At 43.3% G+C, this 12290-nt stretch overlaps 1 protein-coding gene across 1 annotated transcript in view; it reads right to left on the bottom strand.

Annotated features, from left to right (window-relative positions):
• Positions 1–9841, bottom strand: part of LOC127007614 (DNA mismatch repair protein Mlh3-like) — a 29410-nt gene extending 19569 nt beyond the window's left edge. The window contains exons 1-3 of the mRNA XM_050878757.1: positions 9682–9841; positions 7957–8253; positions 2992–3202 (exon numbers count right to left, since the gene is read on the bottom strand). Of these exons, the coding sequence (XP_050734714.1) occupies positions 2992–3202; positions 7957–8007 (262 nt within the window). The 5' untranslated portion in view covers positions 8008–8253; positions 9682–9841. The remainder of the gene's footprint in view (positions 1–2991; positions 3203–7956; positions 8254–9681) is intronic.
• Between the last annotated feature and the right edge of the window lie 2449 nt (positions 9842–12290).

The following is a 12290-nucleotide window of genomic DNA, read 5'->3' as shown; positions in this document are numbered from 1 at the left end:
AGGCACTCCATCAGGTCCATAAGCCTTCTGAGGATTGAGGCCAGAGAGGCATAGAAAACATCATTTTGAAGAATCTTTATAACAGGCATAAAGAAGTCAGAGGGGGATGAGTAGGAGGAATATGCCCAGAATCGTCCAGAGTGGAGTTTTAGAAAAGTTTGAGAGAAGAGTTCAGCCTTAGAGATAGATGAGACGGCAGTGTTGCCGCCAGGACTGAGGAGTGGAGGAAAGATGAAGAAGTGAAGTTGGAGGAGATGTTTTTGGCTAGATGCCAGAAGTCACGGGAAGAGTTGGAGAAAGCAAGGTTTTGACATTTTCTATTAATGAAAGAATTTTTGGTTAGTCGGAGAATAGATTTGGCACGATTTCGGGCAGAAATGTAAAGTTCATAATTAGCATTAGTTTGAAGGCTCTGGTACCTTTTGTGAGCTACCTCTCTATCATTGACAGCACGAGAACAAGCGTGATTAAACCAAGGCTGTCACCTTCTTCAACACTAAACATCCTCGGTCTATCCTTAACTCAAAATCTCAACTGAAACTTCATCTCCGCTCTCGCTAAATCAGCTTCCTCGAGGTTGGGCGTTCTGTATCATCTCTGCCAGTTCTTCTCCCCTGCGCAGTTGCTATCCATATACAGGGGCCTTGCCTGCCCTCATATGGAGTATGCATCTCACGTGTGGGGGGGCTCCACCCACACAGCTCTTCTGGACAGAGTGGAGGCTAAGGCTCTTTGTCTCATCAGCTCTCCTCCTCCAACTGATAGTCTTCTACCTCTTAAATTCCTACATGTTGCCTCTCTTTCTATCTTCTATCGATATTTCCACGCTGACTGCTCTTCTGAACTTGCTAACTGCATGCCTCCCCCTCCCAGGCCCCGCTGCACTCGACTTTCTACTCATGCTCATCCCTATACTGTCCAAACCCCTTATGCAAGAGTTAACCAGCATCTTCACTCTTTCATCCCTCACGCTGGTAAACTCTGGAACAATCTTCCTTCATCTGTATTTCCTCCTGCCTACAACTTGAACTCTTTCAAGAGGAGGGTATCAGGACACTTCTCCCCGAGTTTTTGATTGCTTTTTTGGGCCTCTTCTGATTCTTTTATGGGAGCAGCGATTAGCGGGCTTTTTTTTATTAGTTTTTTTGTGTGTGTGCCCTTGAGCTGCCTCCTTTGTTGAAAAAAAAAAAAAAAAAATAAAAAAACACTACACTGGCTGGTGTTGCGAGAAATATCTCCCCGATGAAATTAGTCATTCTGCTGTCCACCACGCATGCGCGCTGTGGGAATACACAGCATTAAAAGTATTAATTTGCCTGGTTTTGTTCTAGTCTGTCCGCTTGTGATCTTTGTGAGCGGTGAGGGAAATATGGAAACAGTAAACAAGTTGCACCTCTCTGCAAGCTATTTTGCGGCAGCGGTTTACGTTCAATAGGCATTGAAAAGTCAATCATGATATTAGTGATTTCATGATTTTTAACAGAAAGAGTTAGCAGACTATTTCATAACACACTGAAAACTACCAGAAAAATATAGGTTTGTCCAACTGTCCCATGGGTGACCGCGAGCGACTGCCCTTACTTTAGCAGACGACACCACGTGGATCACAAGCATGTTTTCAGAACTGCCAGCCAGTTGTAAGGCTGCCGCCTTCAACTGAGGCTTCAAAACAAACTGTTCTTACTTCCCATTTTCTGCCTATTAACAAGGTACGTATTTTGAGATAACAAGGGAGAAAAGTCGAAAAAATTGTGATAACAATGGAGTAAAGTCGGAAAAAGTAATTATTTTCCACGGGTCGCAACCAATAAGCGCTTTTACATGGATTTCAATACCTCGAGTTTCGCGATCCTCGAGTTTAGCGCCATACCTTCGGAATGAGGCAAGCGAAACTCGAAGGATACTGTAGTATAGTCATACCCCACCCTACGTCATCAATTGGCTCCAAAACCCATGGCGTAACCCAGTTTTTATATAAACTGAACATAATGCCTAAGAATTACAAAGAATACTGTAAAATCAGCTATAAAACACCATAAAATTAGTGTGTATATTCAATACAATACACCTGTATACCATCCTGTAACAACACCACCACGTGGAAGGTGATCTGCTAACTTTAAAGGTTTGTTTACTCCTGGTGATCATTGTTTGGCCAATGGCACATGCAGATGACCAAGATCGACTTAGTCTGGACTAGCTCCATATTGTTATATATATACCATTTATACCATATATATGTATATATCATGCAATATACACACAGTCCTCGAGCTACAACATATGCGACTTACAACCAGGCCAATAATGTAATGAGTTGATATTTCAAAAATTCTGCCATCAGAGCCATAGAGAGAGAGTTTGGCCATGCTTGATCTTAGCAGATTGCGTGTGATTGGTCAGTTCAGGTCTCAAGGCGGCAAGGTGGTACACACTATTTACTTATCTCTTGCTCGCCTCCCTCCCTCACTCACAGGTTACAAGGGGGAGGTATCCTGCCACAGACAGATCTTGCACTTATGAAGAGACTGACGGGCAGGTTCAGTTCACTTTTTAGCCATGCCATCCCCTGTTCGAGCCAAACCGGACAGTTGATCCACTGAGTGCAACAAAATGGCTACTGACAACAACAGCTCCTTGACAATATTCCCTCAGCAGCTCTTATAGGTAACCATTTACCAGAAATAGCAATCATAATTGAATGAAACATTCATAAAAGGTAAGAACGTACAGCAGAGGCCACACTGGCCACACCCTTAGAACTACAACTTCTTTGTTTACAAACAATACCCACCCCCCACCCCCACCCGCAAAACCCCCTGAGGAACAATTCACCTGGCTGTTTGGCTAATGGCATAATTTGTTTGCTCTGTTGCACAACATTGCACAACGTTTGGTAGGAGTTTCATGAACCGAATGCAGGGGATATTTCAAATATCCTATCACTATTTCTTGCAGCCCTTTCTCAAATACAGCCACAAACACACTCACCCCTACAGGCATTGCTGTTGAAAACATGAGTGATTGGGCGGGGAATGAGGCCCAGCACACCCCCAGTCTGGTGCAGGGTGTGGCACAGGTCCCGCACCACACTCTCGACAATGGCACCAGCTGTCTGGCAACGTTTATGCCGCAACTCATTTGCCTCCTTGGCAACTAGGCAGCTTGGTATCAGTTGGAACATTACTCTTGAAGGGCTGGTCTGGGGATAAAGAAGAAAAGGATTAAGAGTCAAACCAAGAATACTGTAAAATCAGCTGCAAAACACCATAAAATTAGTGTGTATATACAATACAATACACCTGTATACCATACTGTAACAGTATGGTATACAGCTTTTGATAGAGTCTGGCACAAGTCTTTGCTTTCTAAACTGCCCTCTTTCGGATTCTATCCCTCTCTCTGTTCCCTTATCTCCAGTTTCCTTTCCGACTGTTCTATTTCTGCTGTGGTAATCGGTCACTGTTCTTCCCCTAAACCAATCAACAGTGGTGTTCCACAGGGCTCTGCCCTATCACCCACTCTCTTCCTGTTATTCATCAATGATCTTCTTTCCATAACAAACTGTCCTATCCACTCATACGCTGACGACTCCACTCTGCATTATTCAACTTCTTTCAATAGAAGACCCTCTCAACAGGAATAACATGACTCCAGACTGGAGGCTGCAGAACGCTTAACCTCAGACCTTGCTATCATTTCCGATCAGGGTAAAATGAACCTTGTGTCCTTCAATGCCTCAAAAACTCAATTTCTCCACCTATCAACTCGAAACAATCTTCCAAACACCTCTTAAATTCCGCTGCCATGATGCCTCTCTTTCTATCTTCTATCGATATTTTTACAGTGACTGCTCTTCTGAACTTGTGCTATTGTGTATGCCTCCCCCCTTTCCGCGACCTCGCCACACACGACTTTCTACTCAAGCTCATCCTTATACTGTCCAAACCCCTTATGCAAGAGTTAACCAGCATCTTCACTCTTTCATCCCTTACGCTGGTAAACTCTGGAACAATCTTCCTTCATCTGTATTTCCTCCTGCCTACGACTTGAACTCTTTCAAGAGAAGGGTATCAGAACACCTCTCCTCCCGAAATTGACTTCTCTTTCGGCTGCTCCTCTCTAATCTTTTTAGGGGCAGTAAGTAGTGAGCTTTTTTTTTCATTATTTTTTTAAGCCCTTGAGCTGTCTCCTTTGTTGAAAAAAAAAAAAAAAAAAAAAACAAAAATAGGCCATCTTGAGTATATGTAGTCAAACCTCAACTTCAGATGGGGTTAAGTAACAGGCAGACCAGCAGATGTTGAAGATCCTCAGATATCTGCAGCCGCCCTTAATACTCTTATCAATGTTTAATTGGCTGACAGTATGGTATTTTTATTACAATTTAGTGCTGGTCTAGTAGTATAAGTATCTCTCATATATCACAGGGTTGGCTATTGTGAATCTCCTATCTTGTGGTGGTATAAAACCCACACTTTCAGTATATCATGGACATTTCTTGTGTATCGCTAGTGTGTTTTGATTGGTAGTGACCTATTGGCGTCTTCCACTCTGATTGGGATAATTTTATTGCCTCCCTGTACTGTGATTGAGGAAGAGACCCCATAAGCATGAAAGTTGGTATGAAGGAAGCTTGAGTGAAGATCTGCCGATACCAATGCAAGACTCTCAATGGGTAACTTGTACAGTATGTAGATCAAGATCAAGGCTTGCTTTCCCACCAGAAGTCAGCCCTCAGCTCGTGGTCATATACAAACAAGTGTTAGTGATATCCACTTACACTAAACTTCACATAAATTAATGCAGATAGGGACTAATTACACTAAATACAAGATAAACTTGTAAGTACAGTAAGCCCTCAGTTATCTGGGTGCACCGTATTAGACCTCGACCATATCCGGGAGTTTTAAAAAATATTTGATTTTTTCCAAAAACAAAAACAAAAAATAAATAAATAAATAAATTGTTGCATGCCACCAAAAGTCGTTCAAATTGTCCGCACGATGCCTCTAAGCTCTGCCCAGGCGGCGTATCGCACCCATAAGACGCGCCCCAGCTTGCACGTAGCAATGATAATGACGTCCTGGTGCGAAGATTCGCAGGAAAGCTGTATGGTTCGCCGTACAACTGGCACGTAAACGTCCTTGCCGAGCACTGCAGACCATATCGAAGTGACGAAAGTCAAGGCAGTGCAGGTTTAAATGGCGGGAGTATCAAAGGACTGTTTAAATGAAACACACAGTGCGAACCCTAGCTTAAGCCTTGATGACTGCCTAAATCCAGACTGGACTAGGTGAGTAGGGCTCCGTCCCCGTGGAGAAGGCGTGCGGGCCCGCTAGCACTCCTGCAGGAGTGAGGGCGGAATAAGAAATGCTGATAAGTACCGCCCTCGGTCCGACATGTGAAGGAAGGATTTTACCATGTTTACGGTAAGGCGAGTAAAGGGGCCCGCAGGGGTTCGGATGTTCCGTGGGCCAGCCCGATCTGGAGGTGCGGGCTGGCCGTAAATCGTGGTTACTTCTTGTGGCTGGCCTCCCTGTGGTCCCACTGGATGCACTGTGCAGGGGGTACCCGCCCCCCCTGGCTCGCAAGGGCAACACAGTGTAAATAAACAGCCACAGATCACTGCGCAACCAGATGCGCCAGGTTGTCATTGACTCCTTGGTTATCCTCCCCACTCACACTCAGAGTGGGGTGGACTAGCGTACTGTGGGCCTTCAGGTTCATTGCCGGGCTTAAAAGGGTAGCGCCCTGGGGTGCCTGACCGGGCATCCATATAGAAGCCTGCTTTGAGCACTTGATGCCCTTTGCCGGCCCAGACTGCTTTGGGTATTGCTGGTATGCCTTTTGGTTGACTCGGGTGGTAAGGCCCACGGTGCTCGTAGCCACAAGGTTGCTAACGCAGCTACGCTGCGATAAAGCTGCAGGCGCGCGCCTAAGAACAGCACAGAGCGTCGGCCTTCCAGTTTTGTAAAACTGGACCCGTAAAAAGTTTCTTGTGGCAGTGCTGGGTCTGCTAGAAAGCCTACGTGGTAAACACAATGGTGCAGACTTGGGCGGTTAAGCTGCCACAAATACCTGGGCTTTTCCGGGTTGGGTCCAGGCCCTGCTGCTGTGATTGGCCAGGCAGGGGAACATTAGCTGCTGCCTGTGAACACGGGGCTAGGCACCCCAGCAATGGGTTAGTGGCTGAGGCTGTCACGCCTAATTGCCGAATCCCAAGTAACAGATCCCCCCATGGTGCAGCAGGACTGCGATAAGCCAGGGAGAGATTGCCGCGAGTGCTAACCGTGACGATGCTGCTCTAACCCTTTTCTCAGTGCCTGAAGCATGTCAGTCGTGCACATTTCACTCCCTGGTGCAGACTGACTGCTACAAAGCCATGGGGCGTACCATAGTATGAGTATGGACAGAAGCACCTATGCAGTACTCTGTCGTTGCCTTTATGGCGGGCCATGACCCAAAGTTGGGTTTTCGGGTCCGCAGACTTAACCTACACCATATCCGGGTTTTCCCATATCTGGGTGCCCCCGTGGCTCTATTAACCTGGATACGAGAGGGTTTACTGTACATTTAAAATCCTTGATACTTACTGGGACCTGCTAGAACTGGTCCTTCTTAGAGACTCGAGGCTACTGCTTTGAGGAGTAAACAAACATGGCGGAGCCTGCAACAGTGGCAGAGGGGTAACGGGTATAAAGTTTGTACGGTTGTACCACTGGGAACAGCAACAAATGGACCTTCCAAGGGCCCAGTAAACACTCAAATTAATTAATAATATACTGGATGTCCATGGATATACATATGAGTATTAGCACAAAGGGGTATCCTACGTGCACTGTAGTGAAAACTCATTAATCTAGGACACAGAAAACATAATTAATAAAACTGGAATAACTTAACATCTCTTTCCTTCCCAAACGGAACATTACAGTGTTAAAGTAAGCGAAATAATCCTCAAGTATGATACACATAGATGCTTTTCGGGTCTTTCAAGCTTGGCAACGCTGCCCCCACACTAATAACGATATTCAGTTAAAGTTATTGTTAAAACCGTTGATTAGGGAAGTTTTATGCGATAGTTATAGGTCAGGAAACGGAATATACTATGTGTGAGAGTGAGTGTGTAAAGGTTCGTGGCCTCACCATCCTCGCCACAGCCACCATCTTGTTTGTTTTGCAGCCGTGGCGAGGACGGTGAGGCCACGAACCTTTACACACTTACTCTCGCTTACTGGGCGGGTCAGGGCATTAAATAACACAACTAACCATCACATCAGACAATTAAGATCACCAGGAGAGCGGCAATAGTAGCTTAAACACAACATATATAGGGAAAAACCGAGACTACATTACCCCTTGCCTGGACGTGTTAAATTATTACAGTCCTTATCTAATTTGTAATTTATGTGTATGTAAAACTATATAACAATGCTTAGAAATGCCTTAGAAATCCATTTTTTTTTAATTTGATCGAGATGGTCGAACGAAACCCTGTTTTCCCTGTTTGATTATAGTCCCACAGATCGCGGATTCGCGGAGATCGGGAATCTCGCGGAACCAAATACCCGTGAACGGCGGGGGGCTTCTGTATCTTATCTTATTAAAGGATGTATAATTGTATGTGTATGTAAAAATAAGGGAAAAAAATTACAAAAATCAAGAAAAATTGAGCTGTTGCCGATAAGTAAGGTTATTCCAATTTTAAGAATGCACATTTTGCGACCCGCCTAGTCAACCAAATTCTCGCAAAATTGGAGGGAGTACTGTATTAGCTTGGAAGTAGCAACAAAAGAAGTAGCAGAAGCAACAGCAGTAGTAACTTGTAGTAGAAGTAGTAGTAGTAGTAGTTTCATTGGTTACTAGTTGCAGTAGTAATGCAAGTAGCAGTCCCACTGAAGTAAGAAATAATAAGTACTAACAGCAAAAGTAGTATTATAAATGAGTTTCTCCCACCTTTGTGAAGTAAAGTCCTCGTTGGTTGAGCTTTTTGGAGTATGCCTCCATGAGCCTCACTTCATCCTCAGGCAGGTCCAGCTCCAGTGGGGGACTGACAGCAGAACTGCACAGGACAGACTCCCCTGATGCTAGTGTCTCAAAGTTCTCCTGAATGATGGTCTCTAGGCGTACCCGCTCATGGACAGCATGTTGGTCAAACAGAACCACTAGCTGACTGGCCTTGACTTGGGGTCCCTCAGGGCTGACATACTTGAGATTGCAGACAATAAACTTTTGGTCCAGCTGCCCCAACACCTGTGTGAGAAAAAGTAATGATGGATTGTGCATGTTTTAGGTTTGCCCCTTTTATTGGTTCTAAGCAGAATGCATGATGGTTATAGGCAGTGGTGGGCACAGTATAAATTGTGGCATACAATTTGACTTTTTGAGCCTGGAAAAATCTCTCCAAAACTAGGGGTTGACTTTTATGGCTAGGGTAAAATGTGAACCTTTACCACTGAGTGCCAACTGCAGCTGCCCGTACGCCCAACTGGGAGCAAGTTGTCGGTTGTCCATATAGATGGAAAACAATTGTTGCCATTGTGGCTATGAGCAACTGCGCAGTTGTATGTAAACAAACAGATGACGGCAGTGGCTGAGGAGTAGTGGAAGATGGCCTACTGTAAGACTCATAAAATGGACTAGCAGAGCTGCTTTGTTTACTATTTAATTGACAAAATAAGAGAACACCCCATGCTGTGGGACCACAGGAATGAAGACTTCGCCAAGAAGAATTTAAAAAGAAGTGAATGATCCGTGCTTTGTTTACACTGTGGACATGGGTAACCGACCTTGGACGTGTGTGATGCACACCCGGAAAAGTTGGAGTTGCCAGTTGCCCCTACTTCCAATGTGGTTGGAGGAAAAGGCCTAGTGTGACACCAGCTTAATATGTTTTTGCGGCATACCATACCGTAGCCTATCTATGTTTAAGTTTTGGCCTACCAGTAGAATACCATATTTTCGGGGCCAACTTATACAGCAAGTATAGGCCAAACCCATAATTTTGGGTTAATAATCTTGAGGTCGACTTGTACACCTGGTAGACTTGTACGCTGCAATTTATGGTAGTTATGCTATTCCATTAACCACTGATTAGCGAAGCTAACATTTTCCTTGGTCGATTAGTCCTTCCACTAACACTGGAAACTGTTAGTGAACCAATTAAATTCTCCTAAATTTTGTTCCTTTTTTTTAAAAAGGGAGGCAGCTCAAGGGCAATAAACAAAAATAGGAAAAAAAGTCCCGCTAGACATTGCTCCAATGAAAGAAAACAGAAAGAGAGGTTAAAAGAAAGGTCATTGTCGGGTGAAGAGATGTCCTGACACACTCTTTTTGAAAGAGTTCAAGTCATAGGCAGGAGGAAATACACTTTGTCCACTAAAAAAATGTGGTGCATGAGGCTGTACAAACTCTTTATTGTGTAGGTTTATGAATAATGAATTATTTTATGTTAAACACTGAAGAACAGAGGAATAATATTAAAATGTAAAACAGGGAGATATAATACTATACACAGAGGCCTCATGTCTAACACATATTTTTCCAGGGCATTTCATATCTAACACAACATTTCTAGGACAATTATTTAATAAGAAAAATATCTGTTTAACATTTAAAACGGTTCAATACCCAACAAACCCCTGGGGACAGGTAGCCAAAATTTGCAGAGATTTTTGTTACCCGCAGAAAAAATGTCCATGGTGGACTGTACTTGTCATTCTCTGCCAATCAGCCAGAAGCATGGTGCATAATGCCATCCAGTAATATGAGCAGAGGCAGTCATTATACAAACTATGCACACTCATAAATGGAATAGAAAAATCAAACAATAAAAAAACTACTACTGAGAAGGGGAAGAGATGACGGAGAGTTAACCCTCTCGCACACGATGATGCATTTAGTGTCATCAAAGGGTAAAAGGTCCTAGCGCACAATGATGCGAAACGTGTCATAAAAGTTTAAAAAATTGATCAAAAATTAAGTTTTCGGTGAAAATGCGTCATTTGTTGGGATAAGTTTCTTAATAGTAACATATGTCAACCTTTCTAAGGAGTGTAGATGAGGAGCTTTGAGCGATTTTTAGTTGTTAGCCTACTCTGATGGGAGAGGAAAAAAATACAGTTTTCTCATGTAACTCGGGGACTAATAGGCGTATGAGGATTTTGAGGATACCATAACAATCCTCACTAGATTCCGCTTCGAAACATATTTGGCTAAAAAAGTTGGCCCACAAAATTTCGAGCTAGCGAGTGGGGAAGAGTTGGTACTTAGGATTTATTGTCTACAATATTCTATACGGAGACTTGAAACAAGTTTGTATTGTTTATATATATTTTTTCCTCTATTTTTATTTGCGCGTGTTCTAGTACAAGTCTTTATGAAGCCATTGATACCAAATTTATTGGGGTACGATGTATCTGTGAGGGTAAAATACGTCCGGGAATGTAGAGTACCGCGGCGGCAAAAAAAGGCTGGTCGGGCCTGAGAAATGCATAGTGAGTGGAACAGAAACTTATTGGAAACTGACGGTGTGCGAGAGGGTTAAGAGGTCATAAGAAAAGTTGAGAAAGGGAGTGTTTCTCAATGACAAAAAGAAGTACAGTTTTCTCCATAGTAATATAAATGCATGGAACAAATTAAAAGAAGTGGTGGAGGCAAAGTGTGTGTGGAATTTTGAAGAAAAACTGGACAAATATAGATATGGAGACAGGACCACATGAGTGTAGCTCAGGGCCTGTAAACTACAATTATGTAAATACAACTAAGTAAATACACACACACAGACACACACATAGTGAGTGTAAGGCTGCGTTTACACCAAGCGAGTCGCGTCACGTTGCGTCGCGTCATGACAATTCATGACGCATCATGAATCACCACCCCAGTTTTAACACTGATTTGTATGGGTTTTTGAAAGAAAACGTTTACACCAAATGCGTCGAGTCACGTCACGTCACGTCGCGTCGCGTCGAGTCACATATAGGACTAGACCTATTTTGACGTCAGTCACAGCGAGTCTGCCGTGGTGCCTTGAAGTATGCTGGTGGAACACCTTATCAACTTGCACACCTGTAGTTAGTGTTGATTTTTCTAATGGAAGGTCTAGTCAACTCCACCAGCTTCTTGAAATTTTCATGTGTCATCCTAAAAAAGTTGTAGAATTTTTCTGGATAGTTTACCAGGTCTGGGAATAAATGACTGAAGCTTCCAAAATCTGGCCTCTTGGTGTTCAAATGATGCATCCAGATTCGAGCTCTATTTTTTCGTCTGTGACGACGAAGCCAGAGCAAAGCAGTTACTTCAGCAAGAGAATATGCATCCATTCTCCATGAGGTCAAATGGGTGACTGAGTACTGACTTGACTCAGGTTGACGCAGTCGGTGTAAACGGAGATGCGTCAAAATGAATCACATCAAATGACTTGGCGTGACTCGACTCGACCCGACTCGCTTGGTGTAAACGCAGCCTAAGCTTGGAAAACAAGAATAGAGAAAGGATGACGATTGCAGTAACACATGTACCACCAAAAATTACATCATGGAGTAAAGAAGATTATGAAAACATGATTGATGACACCATACAGAGTTTGAGGAGATTACTTAAGGTAAACAAAGGAGTAATACTAGTTGGCGATTTCAATTGCAAAGAGGTTGACTGGGAGAGGTTTGAGAGCAATGGTAGTGATGTGGCATGGGGGAATAGATTCTTGAATTTAATGATGGAAAATCTGATGATACAAAGGGTGTAGGAAAGCACTAGGTATAGAAGAGACGACGAACCGGCAAGACTGGATTTGGTGTTGACAAGAGAAATTCACGTGAAGGATGAATTGAGGTATGATTGCCCCCTGGGAAAAAGTGATCACGTGATCATAGAGCTGGAAATGGAGGAGGGAGGAAGGGAACAAGACGAGACTTATAGAAGCGATAGATTAAACTATAGGAAAGCAGAGGTGGAAAACCTCAAGAAGTTTTTTGGTGAAATGGATTGGAGAGTTAATGAGTACAAGCAAAGTTCAAGGAAAGTATGATATTTTCATGAAGTCGTACAACACAGGTGTTATGAAGTTTGTACCAAAATACAGACCGAGGGAGAGGGCTAAAAAGGACTGGTTTAATGCAAGATGTGCAAAGGCAAAAGAAAAGAGAGACAAAGCGTGGTCAAGATTAAAAAGAAACAAAAATCAAAGAAACAAAGAAGACTTTAAGGCAGCGAGAAATGAGTACGTGAAAGTGAAAAAGGAAGAAGAGAAACGATACGAAAAGGATATTGTGAAAAAGTGTAAAGAA

Source organism: Eriocheir sinensis, chromosome 36 (genome assembly GCF_024679095.1).
Source record: "Eriocheir sinensis breed Jianghai 21 chromosome 36, ASM2467909v1, whole genome shotgun sequence".
NCBI lineage: Eukaryota > Metazoa > Arthropoda > Malacostraca > Decapoda > Varunidae > Eriocheir > Eriocheir sinensis.
Note: the sequence above shows the minus strand (reverse complement) of the source record. Positions and strands in the feature narration are given on the sequence as shown.